The following is a 23,180-nucleotide window of genomic DNA, read 5'->3' on the forward strand; positions in this document are numbered from 1 at the left end:
GGGATCACAAAGAGTCAGACACGACTGAACATACATACGCGCACACACACACACACGAGTTCAAAGTATTATATAGATGCATGTATTTAAAGTAAAAGAAATCCAGGGGCAGTGCATTGTGTATGCTCAATATTAACATTTTCTCAGTTTTCTAATTAAAATTATTATAAAGTCAGATTTTCCACATTGAGGATGGTGATGATCGTGGTGCTGGTGATGCTTTTCCTGGCCTTAAAGCCTTATTGAGATATTTCAAATAAAAGTCGTTTGGTGTGTGTTAAGATGACTTGGTCTCATTTACACACTGATGAAGTCTTTGGAGATTTAGATTTAACATTTGGTCCTGGAGTGTCTTCATTCCACAGCTTGTAGGTTTTTTGATGGGACAGAGAAAAATTTTTTGATTAGGTGATAGACAAACATCATAGCTAGTGTTCGTTTTGTAAAATAAATATTTTTAAAAGTCTTTTTATTTTATTTTACTTTTTAAGATTTTATAGCGAAATGTATATGAAGACAAACTGAAGTAGAGAAAGCAAGCAGCTTTTGGAGATGTTAAGCTGCTTCCAAACTGTAATTGTGGAAATTTGATTACAGCTCAGATAGAAACATCATTAATAAAGATGGTTAGCAGTTATTAAGAATGTCAGAAAAGCTTGAAATTGAGTTGTTTTTCAGATCTTGCATTGTTAGAAAGAGGCTGTTTACATTTTATTCTGAAAACGATTATAATTTAAAGTAAAATTAAAAATGAAAAAACTTAATAAAAGATAATGAATACATTTGAGATAAATACTTCCTTTATATTACATTTATGATAGCTTTATGACACATGATAAGAGAAATTAGTGAATTACTAAATATTGGCAAGATGCTTGGCAGTTTTAGTTTTGTGTTGTGAAAGAAAAGCAGAAAGACCCTGGACTTAACAATCTAGTGAAACATTTTCAGCACAGAGTTACAGTTAGAGCTTTTGCATTGTGTTGCAGAAGTTAGAACTCAACGTTTCCCTCCCCGGGTGTGTCATGTACCTGCTTTTAATGTAAGGTAATCGTTTTATGAGGCCACCAGATCCCGCAAAGGATGCATGGTTGCTACCCTGGTATCCACTATCGTATTCACCCTCCACTTAGAACGGTTTTTGTGTTCCTGAGAGCCTCAGAAGTTGTGCCTGCTCACTATTATATGACTTCTTGAGCCTTCTAAGTGGCATGAGGAGGGCTATCTCCATATTTTTTTCCCTTCTCTGAAATTACCTCATTATCCTTGGTTTATATTAGAACTGAAAAGATGGGTTAAGTAGTTTCCTTGAAATAGAAAGCTCAGACCCACATCAAAGAAGTTTCTAAGATATGAAAGTAGGAAAGGCAGCAGCCAAATCAACAGATAGCTCTAAAACAGAGGACCAGGTAGAAATGTATCATACCAGAGCCTTAAGAAGAGTGTTCTGAATACGGCTTGTTTGTCTCAACTTCATTTTTACCAAAGTATCTTCATTTCTCTTTGACCAGTTAATTCCCAAGTTACAGGAAACTCTTTGAAGGAAATGATCAGAAACAGTAGTGATAATTTTTGTCCATCACCATGATATTTTAAGAACTTAGCCTTAATTGGGATTCCCTCCCCCTGAAGTTTCTACAATGGATCTGTCATTGTTATAAGAAAAATACTTGGATGTATTTTCTAAGCTACCTTTTCAATGAATATTAGTGTTTGTTAAACATTAGCAAAAAAAAATCGATATGTTACTGGCTATAGACTACCTACCAGAGTGCTTCTGTGGCTTTTGTTCTTTATCTAGGTATTTGGTCTGTAGTTCTGCCACTGGATGCTATGAGTGAGGTCCTTGGCCTGAAGTGCCACCGCGGGGTGAAGAGGGGTGGGGATGGGGATGGGGAGGGCTTGGCCCCAGCTTCTCGTGCTGGTGAGAAAGAGGGAAGAGACAGGGAACAGACTGGGAGTGGACTAGAGAGCACAGAGGGACAGAAGGGGTAGACAGACAGATGTACAGGCGGTGGAATCCATCAGAAGTCCCCAGTAATTTCAGGTTCACTCAACTGGATTTTTTTTTTTTTTTTTTTGAGTAATATATGTTTCCATGTATCAACTTTATTCCACCAATTCCTTTTTGCTAAGTATGTTTTTGGATAACTATTCTCTCTCTCACTTCTTTTTTTATAGTTTTGAGTTCTCCAAATATTTCATCTTTCTCTTTTGTTGTTCACTATTTATTTTTGTTAATCTTTTCATACCAAGAAATTAAATTGTTTAAATGTCTCTTGCAGCTAAGATTTAATTTTCCTTCTTGGGTATCTTGAAATTCTGCCTTGTGTTATTTTTACCTAATAGTGGCTTTTTCCATAAGCAGGAATGGAAGCAGTCAATAAAAATCAATTGCTGACTCAATGACTGTATGGAGGGTTTACCATAATGCATATTGGAAATGACTTTCAAACCCTTTTCCTGAATGGAAGGTGCCATGCTTGGGTTTTATGGCCTTCTAATGTTAGATAGTAATCTCGTTTAGCATTTTCCCAAAGTGAAAACAGTGCATTAGGGCAGCGTAACAAGCATTGCAGATCAATACAGAGACAGAGCTTTGCCCTTACAGGTTAATCCAAGCAAAATATACCAGAGCCTAGTCCAGGAACTGGAAGATAATTACGCTGATTCCCATCCTCTCTTTCCCCCAGTCTGTCATCTAATCATCAATACAGGCTGACATGTATACAGAAAGGGTTTCAGAAAATGTCTGCATTTGCACGTGCACACACACACACTCTCACACAGACCTAACTACCACACAGGAAATCGAGGGCCCTGGAAGTGAGTAGTATTGATTTCTGGTGACAAAAGTATGTTTTGACACCTTGCAAATCATAAATAACTCATGGACTTTAACTTGCAGGAGTAATAGCTGAACCCAAGATAAAATGCTTACTTACACCTTAAATAACCCCATTCTGAGGAGCCCATAGTGTTTGATGAATGAATCCTATTGTGAATAGTCTTTTTAGAAGGGAAAAGTACTCTAGCATCTTCCTGTGATGAGCCGTATGTGGCAGCTCATTCTTTTCGGTCTTTCACTGCATGTTAATGGGGAGGGTGCTTCTAGCCTTCTCTCCCATCTCCCTTCCCCTGTTTTAAATCCAAGGTATATGGGAGGGATGTTGGTTCTCAGCACCCGGATGGAATGTAACCCTGCTTCCTCTTCAGCTGTTAGAAGCATTAGTGGTACATGTGCTTGTCTCAGCTCACCTGATGCTTAATCCTATTTTATTATTTGTTCAGATGTGTGTCTTGCTGTAATCAGTCAGTCGTGTCTATGCTTCTACCCTTTGAAGCACAGCTGACTCCTTTTAGATACTGATGTTCATGGTAGGGGATTAGGGAAATCCGTGTCCAGAGACATTCACAGACATCTGAACTTGAGAATCTTAAAGCTAGGATGGGATTGGATTTAAATTCTGTTCTTGGGTATTTGGCAAAACAGTAAGGTAATGAATGAAAAAGTACAATGTTATCTCTCTGTCTTCTTTTTCAGAGGGTAGTAAGAAGTAAATTCCCTTAGGGGCCAGTAACGTGGTTTGCATTTCAGTTTTCTATTCTAACGATATATATATATTAGCTTAGTGTTGGATAAAAGTAATGAGGAGACAAATCTTCACCCAGGGGTTTCCTTATTGATGAGAAATATTTCTCCTGTGTTCTCTAGGGGTATTTTAGAACCCATCAAATTTAAAATAATGCTATTTTCAAGATTACTATGGAAATAACAAATTTACATTTCAAGAAAAGAACTGGTAAGAAAGTCTAGAACCTTTTGTATTAAACAAAACTATTTAAAAAAAACAGACTCCCTAGATTAAAGTGATAATATATATTTTTTTCTGTGTATTTATTCCTTATAATCCAAGTTCCTCTACCATTTTTACAAGAGTATTTCAGTTTTGTTTGTATAATCCATTTGGTATATTTTATTGTTACCATTTTTCAAGTGTATATTGTCAGCTTTTTGGAAGCATTATGTTAGTTCTGCATATTCACTGAAAGCACTCTAAAATCTTGAGGTTTGTAAGTATAATTAGTAAAATTTTAGCTCAGGAAATGAAAAAAATTTTCTGTCCACTCATTTGTATTCTGAACAATTTATTGCATGCCTTCTGTAAGAGGGATCCATGTCAATAGCTGAGATCACAGAGAAAATAAGATGCAGTCCTTACCTGGGATTTGCATGCTAGTAAGTCACAGTCGACTGTAGTACAATCAGTGTTCAGTACACGGTGAAAGAGTTAATACAGGCGAGAGGTCATCATAAAGGGAATGACGGACTCTACTGTGGATGGAGAGAGCTAGTGAAAGCCGTATAGAGGTTACACTTCAGTACTTAGCTCAAGTGTTAGAAGATGGGTAGGTGTTTTCCTAGAGAAGGAAATGGCAACCGACTCCAGTATTCTTCCCTAGAGAATCCCATGGACAGAGGAGCCTGGCAGGCTACAGTCCATGGGATCGTGAGAGTCGGACTCGACTTAGCAACTAAACCAGGTGTTTTCCAGATACATAGAAAAGGGTGAGGCTTGGGTGCAGAGCATTTCCAAAGTCAAGAGCAATGGAGCAAAGACGTGAAGAGATGTGGAAGAACCAAACCCTGAAGAACCAAAGACATGAAGGAATGTGGTCAGGCTGCAGCTTGTACAGGGTGGGACCTGAGGCGAAAAAGTAGGCAGGAACCTGATCCCAACGACCTGCCTGTTGACCATGTATTTCATTTGGAATGCAGATGCTGTCTAGACTTGGCTGTGAGAAAGAACCTTTTGGGAGAGTAGGAGTGGAGGGTGAAAGCTAAGAGACAAGACCAGAGATTCATGGCTTGAATCCAGGATATAAATGATTAAGAATTAATATAAGAACAGTGAGTATGGAGAAAGGACTGGACTGCAGGATCTCCAGCTCTGTGACCCACTGGAGGTGGGAGCGGAAGAGAACATAGGCTCCCAGGTTGCCGACCCAGCTGCTGGGCTGCAGTGTAACTGACTCCATTCATGCAGTCACGTTTTGGATTGGGTGGCAATGCTTCTCTGTCCAGAGAGCCTCATGGGGGTGTCAGTTAATAGAATGAATTTCATGGTAGTCACTTATCTTGTAGAATATCTTTCTTAAAAGGTCAAAGAAAATTATTTCTCTTAAAGTTTTTTTTTAATTATTATTTTTTCATTTGCAACATTTGTATATTGATGCTTTACGTATTTTTTAGCCTTGATCTTCATTCAGGTTGAAGCCCATTTGTCTCAGTGGTACCTGTTTTTGTTTCCAGGCGGTATGAGTATCACCCCGTCTGTGCTGATCTGCAGGCCCAGATTCTCCAGTGTTACCGCCAGAACACGCAGCAGACCCTCAGCTGCTCGGCTTTGGCCAGCCAGTACATGCGCTGCGTCAATCAGGCCAAACAGGTGGGTGCACGAAGCAAGCTACCGGGGGCGCCGGAGGAATAGAAGGACTGCCATCCAGGGCACTGGGAAGGCCTTGGTAGGTTAATGGGGGTGACAAGCTCTGTGCGGTCAAGAGTTGATTAAGCTTTCATCCAGATGGTGGTAGGAAGAGTCCATAGTATCCTTGTGTTCCACTTGCAGAAAAAAAAAGACTTTACTTAAATAATACTTTTTCTAGTTGCCCTGAACTTTTGTCCTCTACACTGTAATTGTGTCATCAAGGTCATTGCCCCATATTCTGGGCCAGTAGTCAAAGCCAGCAAAGAGGAAGGATACACATTAAGGGGCCAACAGCTTCAAGCTCATAAACACGTAGCAGTCACGCCGATGGAGAAGGCACTGGTGCCCACTCCAGTGCTCCTGCCTGGAAAATCCATGGACGGAGGAGCCCGGTGGGAGGCCGCAGTCCATGGGGTCGCTAAGAGTCGAACACGACTGAGTGACTTCACTTTCACTTTTCACTTTGCTGCATTGGAGAAGGAAATGGCAACCCACTCCAGTGTTCTTGCCTGGAGAATCCCAGGGACGGGGGAGCCTGGTGGGCTGCCGTCTGTGGGGTCGCACAGAGTCGGACATGACTGAAGCGACTTAGCAGCAGTCATGCCGAAAGCCTGGTTTAAAAAAACAAAAGGCAGACATAAAACTGAAACAACCCCTCCGTCAAATGCACGCACCTCTCCGTCTTCTGCCAGTTGGTAGAGTCCACTCAGTTGGCAGGAAAAGAGAGGCCAGAGATGGGCTTAGGAAGCAGTTCCCATTGCTTCTGTGTACCATAGCCATATGCTTCGTATGATCTTTCATAGCAGAATAATGGGAGGATCACAGGACGTGTGTTCTCCCTAATTTATGTACTTTAGAAAGCCAATGATAAACCCTGAAGCAAATTAACAATTCTGGCAGGTCACATAATTGCCTATCATTTAACTGATTTAACAGTTGGATATAGGTGGTTCTGAGAGATGAAAATTGTTGGAAACTGTGGTTCTTTCTGCTGACAAACTCCCTAGAGTTGACCTTGTAACCCAACTAAATCTAGTGTTTGAGTTGCACAGCATGCCTTCCTGCAGTCTCATTTGCTGTAGTTATGATAATGCCAGTTAGTATAAATTTCTAACATGCTGGAAATATGGGAGGGTCAGTATTGTCTGGATAGCTGGAAAATAACAGCAAAACCAGTGTAAAAACTGGAACCAAGATTTATTAAAAGCCTGTGTTGTCATTAAAGATCTTGTGGCTTGAGGCTTTTATCTGTTCTGCTCCTGTGGCGCTTGTCTGACTATCCATAGTGTGCCAGAAATTCCTTTCTTTCAAGGTTTTTGGTAGAAGCAATGTTGCTAATGTTAAGTTCATTTTATTAATTAAAAATAGCTTCTGATATGCTCTTAACAATCTCCAACCATCTATATCAGTACTGACTAAAGCACATGGAACCTGTAAGTTGGATTCATGGATTTTTCTAGCTTGATGTAGGTGCTGTATCCAGGTGATGGTGGTAGTCAGTGCAGAGAATGGCGGGGCAAAGTGTATATTTCGACACCGGCGTCTTGTAACACAGGTGCCCATGTCCACGATGTGATCTGTAGCATCACTGAAGCAGTGCCTGCAATGGCGTCCAGAGTGTTGACTCCGTCCTGATTGTCTGGGTTGTGTTGAACTGTGTACACACCACCTGGTGAGATCAGTAGCCCACATTCATAGAGTAAAACAAAATTAACTTGTGACAAAATCAAATATACCACATGGTACAGCAGAGGGTTTGAACTGGGCAAATCTGGGTTTGTATCCAGGCCCTGTTTTTTACTGGCTCTGTAGCCCTGAGCCTTGTGAAGTGAGGTCATATCATTTACAGTGTTGTGAGGATTCCATTTCTGTAGAATATTCAGGAAGTCTAAAGTTTTTCCTTTCTTGCCTCAACTGTGCCAAAACCAACTTATTGGCCAAAAGCAGCAAATCACTACTAGTGATTCCCAAGGGGGCCTCCCGTCCTCCCCACCCCTCTCCTCTGCAGTGTAATATAATGCTATTTTCAGTGAGTGTGTTTCTGGTGCCTGTTGTTTTCACAGCTGTTATATTCGAGTATTAGAATTGGAGTATATAACACTAGGTAGTATTAAAATGATATGTCCACAAAACCTTTTAAACCTAAGATGAGCGGCATTGAAATGGGAAGTACCGGTAACACCCTGTATGTCTATAGATTTAGATTTCAAGGTCATTTCACATCCATTCTCTTACTTGTTTTTTTATGACAACTTGAGATGTAAATAGAGATGGTTTTATTTTCACCATTTTACAGTTGAGAGAATTGAGACCCAGGGAAGCCATGATGGTAAATTTAACAACTAGACCAAGACAGAGCCTGCCATAAAACAACACATTTAAAAATAGTGTTTGGCTTTTGAGTTAGGTGTGTGAAGAGACATCCAGGAACACAGAAATAAGGTGGTGAGGGAAGGACAATAACGAAGGAAGTGAAAGGGGAAAACCTGAAGACTGAATGAAGTCCTCTTTGAGACTGAAAGTAACAAATAGAGGGGTGGGGTTGTGACGACGAAAGCCAAAGGTGCAGTTGAGCGCTGTCCCGTTTTAAGGCCATGCCAGAATGGCCAGTGTTTCCTGAGCGCTCACTTTCCCACCAACACCACGTTTTCCCGTGTGTGTGAAGTTAGCCTGACTTTGTGACCCCCGTTCTGCGCCTGTTGTTGGAGACTTTGGGCAGGATACCTGGTCCCGACCCTTCATTTGTGGTTACAGTTCCTGACCAGTCAACACCTCTTCTTACGTTTCCTTGTTAAATCCAAAGAACAAGTTGAACATGCTAAGATACTAAACATAACAGCAACCCATTAGGTCATGTTGTCCATTTCCTGCGCAGCACAAGTGTTTTCCCCTTGGAATACTTCCAATAGCCAAATCCACTCCACTTTTAAATGACTCATAAGATTGGGCTTTCACTGGTTCCCTTGGGGCATTGTTCTCCAGACTAATAGATTTCACTGATAAGAAAATTTCCGGATATTCCTTAGCCTTATTTTTTGTTTCTTATTCATCCACTTAATTCACATCAGTCTTTCTTCAGCTAGTCTTAAACAATTCCTCATGGTCAAGACGAGACATTTTAGACCATTACTTCCAATATATTAAGTTATGTTTTCTTCATAATGGTAAAGAGATATTAAATTGCTGTAATTATTACTGCTAAGACCTAAAAGCTACTGGCTAGCTTTATGAAATCCAGCATTTAAAAATATAGGAGGACATTGATTGATAGACTTCTGTGTCTTTCATTTCTCATATCTGCTTAGCCTCATAGCTTTTTGTTTTTTTTTAAGCCTTAGAGCGTTCTATAAACTCTTCAAGATTGAATTACCTGTTCTTACCGGCAAAGCCTGATTCACATTCACTCTTGTTTTCACGTACCTTACAGGAGAATGGGAGGGAGGGGCAGCGGGAAGCCAGTAGTCCTGGCCCACTAGTGGGCCAAAACGTGCCCAAGTCCCGCTTACACAGCAGGTGTGTAGAACGGGCCTGCTCCCCAGCCTGCACTGCCCTGCTCCCTGGGACCCCCTTCATTGCCCCTCAGTTTATTTGCAGAATGTAGCTGCTTAGCGGGTAGCAATTCTAAGCTTTCCAGCTCTTTCCCAGCCCTGCTGCTATTGACAGAAAGGTACAGAAGCTGGCTAGATTCTTGAACATCCTGTGCTCACTGGAGCGGGAAGTTTATGGGGACTGCTGGAACACTCCACTCTAGTCACAGTGACCTGGGCTTCAGTTTCTCCTTTGTTGAATTAAGGATTTGAGCTCAGGGGTCCACCAAGGCCTCGTAGCTCTCATGTATTCCGTGTCTGAGAGCAAGCGACCGAGCGCACGAGCGCCCAGGCTCCTGAGCACCTTCGCAGTGAGAGACACGGGCTCTTTGGCACAAGCAGCGTCTCTGCTTCGGTGGCTTCCAGCATTCGTGCCTTTACTTCTTAGATTTTGCTGTCAGCCTTGAGCTTCCCCTCTGGAAGGAGAGCCATGCTTCTGATTGGTCCGTGTGTTGACTGGTCCTTCGCTAAAGCAGGTACTCCTGGCAGCCCCGAGGAAGCCAGGGTAGCAGAATGAACTGGGAGGGGGCAAAAAGAGTCTCACAGTTTCTCCAAAGTCAGTGGAGTGAATAATGGTGCTCTCAGCGCTGCCTGGCAGAATGGAGCCCCCCGACTAGTAAGCTGCATTGGAGAAAGCAGGCTACATCCCTCAGCTGGCCCCAGGCTTCTCTGCCCTGGGCTGGCTTCCACCCCATGCACCATGGACCGTGGGTGGTAAGGGATTGTGGAAACAGAGCAGGAAGCCGGCTCAGGAGAGCCAAGGAAAGACCAGACTGGAAATAAAGGCCTGACCCAGGAGAGGCCCATGGGCCAGAGGTGAGCAAGGAGGCTGGAGTCAGATGGTGGAGGCTAGACAGAACTCCTGAACTGGAGCCAAGATTTAAATCAACAAGTGGGTAGTGGGGCGGTGACCAGGCAAGCAGCTCAGCTACAGGAAGGACTGAAATGAGGACATCTTATCAGTGAGTCAGCCCCGCCCTCACTTAGGCCTTTGTGCTTCCACTGACCTCTTTGAGGAGATCAGAAAGTTATTTGACCTGATAAATGAAGCCAGATCCTAATATGAAGTGACTCTGTTCCAAGACTAGTGTACCTGATTCTTTGTTTTGAAAATATAAGCAACACCCCAGTCTGTGGTTGTCCTCAACATAGAAGACCTCAAGATCAGTGCCTGTAGAGGAATTTGCCATGGCACGACGTGTCGGTGTTCTTGAGAACAGTGGATTTATCTCCCCTTGTACTTGGATTTACACTAGATCAGGGATCGAGGACATACATCCCTGTTATTTGAGTATGAAGAGCACCTGAAACCATATCAGTAGCTTTCACTTTAGAAATCAGAATTCTTGGAAGAAAAACCTAGTGTTCAGAGCAAGTTGTGTTTTATCGTTGTTTTAAGATGAGCTATAAATTACATGCAAATGGTTTCATAGACTCAAGCTGTTAGAGCTCAAAGGACATAGAAATCACATAACCTAATCACATCTCTTAACTTGGAAAAATTAGCACCCCAAGGGTTTCAGAGGTCTGTAGATGGGACAGAGTCCAAACCAGAATGACTTGATAATGCCAGACTCAGTACGCTGTTCCCTGTAATGTCAGATCACAGACATGGATGATCAGAATCACTGGGGGAATGTCTTTAAAATGCACGTGCCTGGTCCATCCCCAAGAATCAGAGGTGGGACCTGAACATCTGAACTCCCAACAGATTCCTCATGTGCCCATGGAGTCTGAGAACCATAGCTCTAGAGCCCCATTGGCCTGAACCACGTGAGAGGTCTTTAGCCTCAGAGATCTTGCCAAGTCTGACTCCCCACTCTCAGGAGAGGCAGAGCTGCCAGTCACAGCCTCCTGGGTCTGAGCCACCTGCAGCAGTCTCATCAGACTGACTAGTTCCGTTCTCAGCCTCAGCAATAAATCAGATGTCTTAGAGGTCAGGAGCCTCTGAAAAAGAAGTGCCTTTCTCCCATCCTCTTGCCCCACTGCAGCTGTGCCTGTGCGCTAAGTTGCTTCACTTGTGTCTGACTCTCTGCGACCCTATGGACTGTAGCCCACCAGGCTCCTCTGTCCATGGGATTCTTCAGGCAAGAATACTGGAGTGGATTGCCATGTTCTCCTCCAGGGGATCTTCCCAATCCAGGGGTGGAATCCAAGTCTCATTATGTCACCTGTGTTGGCAGGCGGGTTCTTTACCACCTGGGAAGCCATTGCACCTAGAGGTGCTGCCAAATGGGGAGCCACATCCGGTTTTCCTGGGCGGGAGGGAGGAAAGGGCACCCAGGCGAGGTAACAGCCCCCTGGCCAGCTCACACTTGTGACTGGACCCTTCCTTGGCTCTGCTGCTCCCAGGTACCCGCTCCCCTCCCCTGACCCACATCAGAGACCCTCTCCTTAGGCTGTTGCTTCCAATGCACACACATGCCCACCTTCAGGGAGCACCAAGATAAACCAGAAAGGTTCACCTCCTGAGAAGGCTTTAAAAGGGAGCCTGCTCTTATTGTGTCTGAAGGCTTGTTTATCATCACCACCTAATGACGTTAGTCTTGGGGCTTCCCTCATAGCTCAGTTGGTAAAGAATCCACCTGCAATGTAGGAGACTCCGCTTCGATTCCTGGGTCAGGAAGATCCTCTGGAGAAGGGAAAGGCTACCCGCTCCAGTATTCTTGGGCTTCCGTTTTGGCTCAGCTGGTAAAGAATCCGCCTGCAATGTGGGGGACCTGGGTTCAATCCTTGGGTTGGGAAGATCCCCTGGAGAAGGGAAAGGCTACCCACTCCAGTATTCTGGCCTGGAGACTTCCATGGACTGTATAGTCCACGGGGTCGCAAAGAATTGGATATGACTGAGCGACTTTCATTCACTCACAATGAGGTTTCTTAATCACCTAATGGGCCACTTATCCTGAGGAGGACGCATGGGCATTGAGGAGGGCATTCCCATCCTTCCATGGGACACCCCTTCAGATTTGGAGTCATGTCAAAGCAAATGAAATTCCAAAGTTTAGATTTACTACTCCAGCCTCTTCTGTCACAGGAGTCCTTTTCTAAAGCACCTTTTGAGAGTAATAGTTGCTTTATGACATTTTCTTAAAAAAAAAAAAAATCTGGTTTTAATAGAAGAAATATTACTGTGGTAATAGACTCTTATTTTTCTTAATAGGCACTTCTTTTCTAGTGTTTATGCCTCAAGAGTTAGAAGTGCAGTATGTTAGTGTTTTGTCTGTTATTACAGCAGGTTGTATAAACAGTTAATTACTTGTAACTTAATGTGAATATCACACAGAGAGCATTTGTCATAAGAAGAGATGAAACTAGACCCAGGCATAAAAAAATTAACCTGCATTTCCTCCAAGAAGGAAGAATAAAGAACAGCACTTGCTGGGGGGAAGAGACAGATACTGAAAACAAAATAAGTTAGCTAATCGGATTTTCAGGTGGCCAGGAATAGTACTTGGCACACAGACAAGGCATGCTTTGTGCTTCTCATAAATTGAATTTATTGATTACTTTCTCTTACTTCTCACAGTCTTCTCCTCCTGTCTCTCTCACTCCCTGTTCCTCCTCAGAGCTCCATTCTCTTCTGCTTCCCACTTTTCCTGTCCCTCTGTAGTGAAAACTCAGGTTTGTCAGGACACGTTTCTGTTTCCAGGTAAACCTTTCCCTGGTAAGCCTTCCTTCTTCCATAACCCAGCTTTACTAGGTCTTTTGAAATCCTGGTGAGATTCTGGGTAAGCTCACAGAGACAAGCACTCTGAGTGGTGATTTTTTTTTTTTTTCCTGGCTGCACTGGGTCTCTGTTGCTGTGCATTGAACTGGCTTCTCATTGCAGTGGCTTCTCTTGTTGCGGAGCACTGGCTCCAGGGTGCTCGGGCTCAGTTGTAGTGGTGCACAGGCCCACTTGCCCAGCGGCACGTGGAATCTTCCCAGACCAGGGATCGAACCTGTGTCCCCCTGCATTGGCAGGTGGATTCCTAACCACTGGGCCACCAGGAAAGTCTGGTATCTTTTTTTTTTTTTTTTTTTTCCATAAAGACCAGGAACAGTACTTTTATTGTCAGGATAGTTGTGAGTAACCCAGGGTTACCGTAATTCCTCTTACATATATGGAGAGGACCAGTTGCTCACATGCTGCTAGTGGTGGCCCACCCCTCCAAGAAAGCAGTTGATGAGATCACTATGTAACTAAAATATTTGAGGAAGACCTTTAGATCATCTTAATCAATGGAAATGACATGCGTCCTCTTGTCCCCAGGGGCCCTGCTCCTGTCTGACACGGTGCTTTGCCAGCTTCTTCCTCAGTGGCCGGGATCAGAGAGACTTAGGAAAAGAGCTGTGTTGGGTGCCTGAACCAGTCTCTCCTTTGGGTAATTTACCCAGCTGTTGATAAAGGCGTTTCCGCAGGCCCCACTACGTGAATGATGAGCAAATGCCAGGAATTTCTTTCTCCACATTAAGATTAAGTGTTAGCAGTTCCTTAAATGAAGGAAGCAGTTTTTTATAACTTGCAAATCTTTTCCCTCATTCTTTGGGGAATTTCCTATGTTAATTTATGCAGCGTTAAATTTATGCAGAGTTGAAATTCAGCCCAACAGCAGCAACTTAAAAAACCTATACGTGGAAGCTGACTGATACAGACCCTGTCAGGCCTCAGGTCCTTGCTCCTGGATTGGGACAGGTTTTTATTGCATACTTGTGATACAGTAAAAACACGAAATGTTTTTACCAGTTTGTTCACTGAAAAAAAATTTCAACTTGACATCATGTCTGTGAATGTCTCTGACAGAAATGAGGTGGTCTTGTACCGCCTCCACCACCCATTGGTGGCAGCTGAGTGCAGTTTGACAGCATGTGTACGTGTAGACCAGCCCTGGAAGACACAGCCTCGCCCCCTGTGTCTTCAGGGAGTCGCCTGGGAGTCAGGTGAACGGCCATGCACTCTTTGAGGATGCAGTTTTTAATACACATAGCAAAGTATTTTGTGACTGGTTACTTCTTTCATGTTTTATATTTGTTCAAAAATGTTCTTTTAGTGCCTTCCTGGTAGACTGGCCCATGGTCCTCACACCATCCAAGGCCCAGCTTGTCTCTCTTAAGAGTGTCTGACATTCTTAGCGTTACATGACCGGGCTGAAAAATTACCCTTCTGTATTTGGTCAGGGTTACAGGGAGGAGAACAGTAAAAAGGTTCCCTAGACTCTTGCCAATACTTTTAGCAGTTGCTTTCAGTTATACTGTAGTCACTGTGGATCATTTTGTAACATTGGAAAAGAGGTACATGGTCACACGACTGTTGCTATCACTGTGAGACCTGAATTGTAGAATGAGGCACAGCTATGTTGTTTTGAGCAGGCAGGTAACAGATTATAACCTGCAAAGTGATCATTTTCTTTAGTATCTAAGTGCCCTTGCATAACCTCAGTGTAGATCTCTCTACACTGACTTCCGTTTTGTATTAACAACTAATGTTGTGGCAAGGTTGTCTGTGTATGTGGAGTTTATAGAGCTTCCTGCCTCTATAGTTGGAGAGACTTTCATGGATCAAGTCACAAGGGTGTGAGGATAAATGATAACTGTGGCATTGCCTGGTCTGACTTTTACATGGTAAGTGCTCGATTTTTAAGCTTTCAAACAAATAGAGAGCTCATACTTGAGTGATGGGTTTGAGAGAAGCCTCACGTTCTGGTGTTAATTCTGCAAGACGATTCTCTGCCGAGTGGAGTCTTCCGCTTGATCTGCTTTGTCTTTTCAGTTTTCTCTAGACGCGTCTAGCTTTTCTGATTCACTTCCTCTTTGACTGTATCATTGTTTTTCTGACCATTTCTATATGCGTCCTCTACACACTGCTTAGTCTGCTTTTATATCTTTTGTGCCCTGTGGACATAGGCTTCTTAGAAACCTGCCATCATGGACACTTTAGGATAACCTTTAGGGTACGCTCTTCCCCCTGTGCTCCTATGACCCAGGATGCTTATTTGTCCTCCTCTTCCTTTTCATCCCCTTTATTTCAGCCTCCTTTCTTCATCTCTATCCTTAAATCTTTATCTGTAAAGACCTTTGAGCTCTTTCCCAAGCCTGCAACTTCCCTCTGGACCTTTCCTTCTGGGATGTCTCATCATCGTCTCAGACCCAAAATTAGAGTCATCTTTCTTATTCCCAAAATGACTCCTCTCACTGACTTGCCTGTGTCTTTTGGTCACACCGCCTTCCTCCCTGTCAGTGAGGAGCCCTCATGCCTGAGGTTCCATCACTGCTTTCTCCCCTTTCTGCTGTCTTTTTATCACTGTTTCTTGCTCCCAGCCTGGCTTCATTTCTAATCTGCCTCCTCTTGGTTTTCCTGCCTCCACACACTTCTCCATTGAAGCCGTTGTGTTAAGGATGTCAGGGTAACCTTTCTAAATGACATTTTCCTGTCAAGAAAAAAAAAATTGTTAGATTCCCAGGTTTTTTCAGTGGCCAACAAGGACGAATCCCAGCCTAACATTCACAGGGGGCCCTTTTTATACTCTTTTCCTTGGTGCGTCCGGAGAGTCCGTCCTTTCCTCTAGCCAGGCCTGTCTCTCCTTCATTCTTCATCCCATGCATAATGGGCTTGTGCCCTCCTCTGAGTCTTTCCCAGTTCTTCCCCACCTCATCCCCCCACCTCCAGTCCTTCTGTCTGTGTATTCTGTCCATAGTGGAAGGTCATCGGAGGCGCCTTGCTTGATCACTCCAGCTGCAGAGAGTTACCTCTTCTGAAATAGGCAGCACCGCTCTGCTTTTGAACTAATACCTTCTCTGGAAGAGTACACAAAAAACTGGGAAGTAGGAGAAAGGGAAAGTGACTTTGTCCTGTGTACTCTTTGTTCCTGAGTCTTACGCTGTGTACATGTATCATTTATTCAGGAAAAGAAAATGTTAACGTATTTAGCAAATTATTTTTAAAAATAGCAAGTTATTACTCTCTATTATGCCTCTTTCCTCATATCACCTAACTCAGTATAATGAGTGCCTAGTAGGAGCTCAGTTAAGAAGTTGGATACGTGAATAAGTGGCTGGAAGTGTGAGGGATGGAAGGAAGAAGGCATGAACAAATCAGAGGCAATATTGGGCCTGACCCAGCCTCTTCCTCTTGATTAATTTCAAAACTAAAGGAGAAAGGATTCTTCAAAACTAAAGAGTTTTGTCTTCTTGTGAAGTGAAGTGACGTCACTCAGTCGTGTCCGACTCTTTGCGACCCCATGGACTGCAGCCTACCAGGCTCCTCCGTCCATGGGATTTTCCAGGCAAGAGTACTGGAGTGGGGTGCCGTTGCCTTCTCCACAAAACCTAGCCAGGCCTAATTCCATGGCCCCAGCCCTTGCCCTCGGCAATGGTTTACATCCTGAAGTGTGGCTTCTCTCTGGATCCTAGCAAATCCATCTCTTATCGCTTTGTCTCTCAATGAAGTTTTGCAATGAGACATCAGAGCCTGAGTTTCATTAGTTTTGGCCGGGCTTGAGTCCCGGGAGAGAGCTGAAGGACAGGAGGAAAAAGCAGTGGGAAAAATGTGCCAAGGAATCCCCTTCATAGCCGGCTGGAAAATTTGTTAAATATCTGACCAGTGCTCGCAGTTTCATTGGTCTGATCCTTGGCACAGAGAAGAGAAAGGACAGAAGAACCCGCACCGGCTTGTGTAATAGCTACTGGGGCTCAGCAGATAGTGCCTTTGGGACATGCTGAGGAGTAGCCTCTCCAGAGTCCCTCAGTGTGCCCCTGCCGCCCGCCTGTTCGCGGGAGGTTCAAGGAAACAAGAAACAAGAGATTGTAAAGGTCCCTCCAGCCATAGGAGCGAGGACCTCTTACCTTAACCGGAGGTCTTCTGGAATCTGAGACTGGGCCGCGTGAGCTTTCTGCTGAGTTCGGTTTTCACTGTCCCGGTTTCCAGTACGATGGGCCTTCCCCCGCGCTGGGTTTCTTCGCCTTCCGCTTCTAGCACGGGAGCTTCCCTGAGTTGGGCTCCTGCTGTTCTTGGTGTCCTAAAAAATAGAGACAGTTTATCTCCAGGCCCAGCTAGTTAGAGTTTTAATCTGATCATTAAGAACTTTTGTGTGTTTGTTTAGGATTTTGTATGTAGAAAATCTTAAAAACCCAACCAAGAAAACTGTTAGAATTGATCAACAAATTCAATAAAGTTGCAGAATACAAAATTAACATACAAAAATCAGTAGTGTTTCTATACACTAACAGTGAATTTTCTAAAAAATAAATTGATCCCATCTATCCCTTGTGGGTTAGCTGGTAAACAATCCGCCTGCAATACAAGAGACCTGAATTCAATCCCTGGGTTGGGAAAATCCCCTGGAGAAGGGAAAGGCTACCCACTCCAATATTCTGCCCTGGAGAATTCCATGGACTGTATAGTCCTTGGGGACACACAGAGTCAGACACGACTGAGCAACTTTCACTTCACTTCATAGTAACATTAAAAAACAATACAATGCTTAGGAATATTTTTAACCAAGGAGATCAGAGATCTCTCCTCTGAAAGCTATAAGACATTGATGAAAGGGATCAAAGAAGATACAAATAAATGGAAAGGTATTCACTGATTGGAAGAATTAATGCTTCTAAAATGGCGATACTAACAAATGTCATCTATAGTTTTTTTGCAGTCCATATCAAGATTCCAATGGTATTTTTTAATATAAAAATAGGGGGGGGAAAGAGAGGGAAAAAAAACACACTTCTAAAAATTTTTGGAACCACAGTAGACCATGAATAGCCAAAGGAATCCTGAGAAAGAAGAGCAAAGCAGGAGGTGTCATATCTCCTGATCTCAAACTATACTCTGGAGCTATAATAATTAAAACAGTATGGTGCTATCTATGGTATAGACACATAGACCAGTGAAACAGAATTGAGAGCCCAGAGTTAAACCCAAGCACATACAGTCAAATAATGTTTGACAAGGGAGCCAAGAATGTTCAGTGGAGAAAGTCTCTTCAATAAATGGTACTGGGAAAATTGGATATTCATATGTCAAGGAATAAAAACTAGACCCCTGTCATATACCACTCACAAATATTAACTCAAAATTGATTAAAGACTGAAGTAAAAGAAAACATGAACCTCTCAAAAGAAAACATAGGATAAAAAGCTCCATAACATCAGTGTTGATAATTAGTGTTTGGAAATTGTACCTAAAGTACAAGCAACAAAATATACAAGTGGGACTCCATCAAACTAAAAAGCTTGTGTACAACAAAAGAAGCCAACAAAGTGAAAAAAACAACCTAGAGAATGGGAAAGAAATATTTGCAAACCATGTTTCTGATTAGGGTTTAATATCCTATGTATATAAAGAATTCATGCAACTCAGAAGCAAAGAAAAAGATCCAATTAAAAAATGGACAAAGGATCTTAATAGACATTTTTTCAAAGATATATGAATGGCCAACAGATATATGAAAAGATATTCAATATCACTAGTCATCAGGGAAATGCAGATTAAAATTACAATGAGATATTACCTCATACCTGTTAGAATGGCCATCATCAAAGAAACAGGAGACAACAAACACTGCATAAATGTGGAGAAAAGGGAACCCTTGTGCACTATTGGTGGGATTATTAAATTGGTGTAGTAACTATGGAAAACAGTATGGAGGATTCTAAGAAATTAAAAACAGAACTGTTATATCATCCAACAATTCTGCTTCTGGGAATATATCCAAAGGAAAAAAACCCACGAAGTTGAAAAATATATCTGCATGTTCATAGTGGGATTATTTATAATGGTCAAAACATGGAAACAACCTGTTTCTATCAGTAGATAATGGATAAAGAAGTTGTGGTGCAGTCGAATATTATTCAGCTATCAAAAAACCCAAGGAAATCCTACTGTTTGCTGCCGTGTGGGTGGATGTTGAAGGCATTATGCTAAGGGTAATAAATTTGACAAAGAAAGACAAGTCTGTATGATCTCACTTATATGTCATATCTATAGCAAAAAACAAAACACCAAGCTTATAGAAAAAGACAAGATTTCTGGTTACAAGAGGTGGCAGGTGTGGGGGGATGTGGCATGGTGGAGGTATTGGAGGAAGGTGGTCAGAGGCACAAACTTCCAGTTATAAGATAAATAAGTACTAGAAATGAGTAACACTGCATTATGAAATAGGAAAGTTGTTAAGGAAGTGAATCTTAGAGTTCTCAGTACAAGGATAATTTGTGTCTTTTATTTTTATTGTATCTATATTAGATAATGGACATTAAACCTATAGTGATAATCATTTCAGAATATATATAAATCAAACCATAATGCTGTATACCTTAAACCTATACAGTGATGCGTGTCAATTAATTCTCAATAAAGCTGGGGAAAAAAGAATTCTTCCTGTGTGCTGTTCCTCACACCCACCCACACAGATAACTAAATAGAATGTAGGGGCCGTTTCTGAAATGTGGGAATACTTAGATGTGTGTAGCTCCAGCCAGCATTGTGAGTTCATGAACAGCTGCACCCTGCCTCAAGTGAGCAGAAGTTTAAGGGACCAGATCTTGACCTTAACTGAGAGATGCCCTCTCTGCCCCACTTCACCCCACCCCTTGCCCCGTTGCAATAGCTTTCTCCCAGTCCATGCCACCAGAAAGCCCCCACACATCCCCAGGTGTCCAGCGTAGTGAGACAGCAGCCACGCTCCCCCGTACCCTTACTCACAGGCCAGGCCGGGCTCACCCTTAGGGTTCAGTTGGATATGGTGGGGGAGGGCTTATTTGGAGATTATTCGTGATTCCGTAGTGGTGTTCATTAGAGGTAGTCATATTTCGAGACTAGGAAGCATATGCCTTGCTGTACATGTTTTTGAGGTGGGTCTTTGAAAAGCAACACAACAGTACCAAGTAGTTCCTGCCCATTTCTGGCCCCCTCCTTCTGATGCTAAATCTTACGTTTTCTTTCTCTTGCAGAGCACGCTTGAGAAGGGAGGATAAAATCAACTTTTAGAAGAAGGACAATTCCTTCAACATTAATTCCAGAGGTGGAACATTTCTTTTTTCCTAGTGAGAAAGCAACCCATTTAAAGAGAAGATCATTAGAGAGAAACATCGGAGAGCAAATTCAGCAGAAGCATATCTCGGTTTGATCAGGAGCAGTTTGAAAAGCCAAGGCCTAGATCAGGGATCATCCGTCAAGGACATGCCACGGTGTTAATAAACCCCATTTATGATAATTACAAAGAAAGGCAGCCCTCTCCACCTTGTGTACTTTCTATTCTACTTCCTCTTCTAACCAGGCTCCATCGTTTGGTGAACCTGGGCTCCCACAGAGCCAGGGCTTGGAATCAAGGGCTGAGGTCACTGGAGTGGGGAGAAGAGAAGGCCAGATTTCCTCCATCTCCGGCCAGCAGTGCTGGCGGAATTGGCTGCGCTGTGGCATGTCAGGCTTCTCCATTTTCCTTTTCTGCCTTGACTATCTAAAAGCTACTTTATTTTAACTTATTATGGTGATCATGTAAGAAGACAAAAAGAGAAAGTGTACCTCTTTTACTGGAATAATGTTTCTGATTACAAGTGAAATAAGGCATTTTTTTATAAACATAAAGGCAACCTGGCTTCTGCAACCTCTCCTCTATCATGAAAACCGACATCTTTACTTCACTCACTATCAATAATAAATATATTTTCTGACAAAGACTGTCATAGTCTGGGGCTTTGTGTGTTTTTTGTTTTTCTTTTTTTGCCGGGTTAAATGGTTATCCTTATGGGAATTGAGTTGACTTATAATGTTATTAATTTGCATTTGTGTGGTACCTTTCCTCTAAAAAGCTCCAACACATTTTGTAGAACCTCAGACAGGCAAAGTTATAATTTGCCTCCCGGGGAGGTAGGATTCAGTAAGATCCTTACCAATTGCACAAACCTTCCTTTCTTTGCGATGACCAAAGCCACCCTGCCTGGAGCAACCACTAGTTCCTGGGTTAGGCACTTCTGACCCTGCAATACTAGAAAAATGTTAAAAGGAAAAAGAAAAATTAACCCCGAGAGCCTCATCTCTTTCTGATTTTATCTAAACTTCCTGATTTTAACTCTCACTTTCCTACCAGCAAATTGGTGTTTCAGCACTGGAAGTTGGAAATGAGCATCCATGCCAAATGGAAAGATCTTTCTGGAAAATAAATGAAGGGAAAACCAGTGCTCTGTGATGTCATATCTTTGGACATTAGAATTTAAGCATTCAGGCTCCGGAGTAGGGTGCATCTGTGTTCAGATTGTAGCTCTGCTACCTACCACCTGGGGGACCTAGCTAAGCTGCCCCACCTAAGCCTGAGATTCCTCAACTGTAAATCGAGGGGAAATGCAGGAACCTGCTTTGTAGGCTTATGGTGAAGAGTCAAGATGCTTTCCACATCCATTCGGTCAGGTCCATTGTTAGATATGTGATGATAATAAACGTATTTGGAGTTGGGGGCATGGAAAGAACATCCACATACCTTTTAGAGAAAGTTGGGATGCACCTAACATGTCCGGAAAATTTCAGCCAGCCCCCTGAAGTGTCAGTGTGGCTTCTCATGCATCTGAATCCCCAGGTTGGCTCCATTTGTTTGGCATCTTCGTGGACACACCTGTAAACCTGATGTTGATTCTGAGTGACATCGGGGACACTCCTCAAATAATTATTGAAAGGCTCTGTGACTCTTGTTTAATGAAACTTTTCTTTTTGTTAAATGATGCAAAAGAAGTTGCATTCATTTCAGCGTGAATGAAGGAAGCCTTGGTAACTTGAGCAGCGGCACATTCTGTCAGGAAGGCATCCAGGTAGCTGCCTGGGAGCAATAATAGGTACACATAAACAAATGTGTACCTGGTGACTTGCTGCAGTGTTTGCAAATCAGCTAACTCACAAATTCCCTCCTATACTGCTTTGTTTTGCAATTTAGAGCCAAGAACTTGGCACATCCCAGGCTGCCAGTCTTGTTGGCTGGCAGAGAGATACAGCACGGAAGAGTCAGGCACTTCACACTGGTTAAATCCATGAAAACAGGAGGTAGTTTGTCAGGGCATCTCTCTCCCAGCACCATTATTAACTTTTCGTCCAGATAAGCAAGATGCATGCAAGAGGAAAAGACCACACTTCAGGGGAAATAAAAGGTGAGATGATGCCTTTTTCTGCACCTTGGAGCCCTCCCTGTGAATTGTATCACAACTCTGCCCAGGTCAACTGTTAACCTCAAGACAGCTGTTTGGGGAGAATGTTTTGATCTGTGTCAGGCTCACGGAGCGACACACTCCAATCAGTATCTGCATTAAGTAGAACATATCTTGAACCACAACGGTTTGGCTCATGAAGCCAAGAAGAATAAAGTATCTTGAAAGCTGGTCAGATGTTATCACACTAAACTAATGTCTGGTGAACTTCTAGAAGACAGCAGGGTCTAATCAGCACCAAGTCCTGCCTTTGGAAAGTCAATAACTTATTACAGAAAATGTGCCAACGTGCAATGGTTTAAAATATTGACTGGCTGTTATTAATAGTGAATGTGTACTGCTAAAAGTCAGGCGCTGGTGGCCTGCTCATCCACCAGTGAGACTCCTCTCCATAGTAGCTCTAAGCTGCTGGTGTTCTGCTTCAAACTAAACAAGCGGCCAGACATCCTCTTAGGAGTCCAGGCTGAGTCAAGAATCTTAGTTTGACATCTTTCAGGCTAAGACATGGACAGGGAATTAAAGGGAGGGGATGAGGCCATACTGTCCGTAAGAGAGAACACTGGCTCTGGGCGATCCAAGCTGTTCTTAGCTTGACATCTTTCAGCCCACAGGTATAATTGCCTTCACCAGAAACCTGCAGGATAATTCTCTTTCCCCGTTTCTGTGAGCTGTAGAAGCTGACCCTTTGAAGATATAAGAATTAGAGCAGTTGAACAATTGAAAGAGTAGCAATGACTTACTGTGGTGGTTCTGTTTTGAGTTACAATTCTTGATAAGCTAATACTTTAAATGAACAAGTTGATGTATATTTGTTTCTTTGTCATGACACCCCCAAGTTTTCATCTATTTCTCAGCTTCCCCCTTCAATCGTTCCATCTTTATCTCCTTCTCTAGACTCTTCTGTGTATTTAAACTTTTCTCACCGTTGTTGGCCTTCCAG

General features: G+C 42.8%; 1 protein-coding gene across 2 annotated transcripts in view; it reads left to right on the forward strand.

Moving 5' to 3' along the window:
• CHCHD3 (coiled-coil-helix-coiled-coil-helix domain containing 3) overlaps positions 1–20,729 on the forward strand; it is a 292,378-nt gene extending 271,649 nt beyond the window's left edge. For both annotated transcript variants that reach the window (XM_027538962.1, XM_027538963.1), the window contains 2 exons: positions 5,315–5,450; positions 20,003–20,729. In XM_027538962.1, the coding sequence (XP_027394763.1) occupies positions 5,315–5,450; positions 20,003–20,026 (160 nt within the window). In that variant the 3' untranslated portion in view covers positions 20,027–20,729. The remainder of the gene's footprint in view (positions 1–5,314; positions 5,451–20,002) is intronic.
• Positions 20,730–23,180: the final 2,451 nt, after the last annotated feature.

This window comes from Bos indicus x Bos taurus, chromosome 4, assembly GCF_003369695.1.
Source record: "Bos indicus x Bos taurus breed Angus x Brahman F1 hybrid chromosome 4, Bos_hybrid_MaternalHap_v2.0, whole genome shotgun sequence".
Taxonomy (NCBI): Eukaryota; Metazoa; Chordata; class Mammalia; order Artiodactyla; family Bovidae; genus Bos; species Bos indicus x Bos taurus.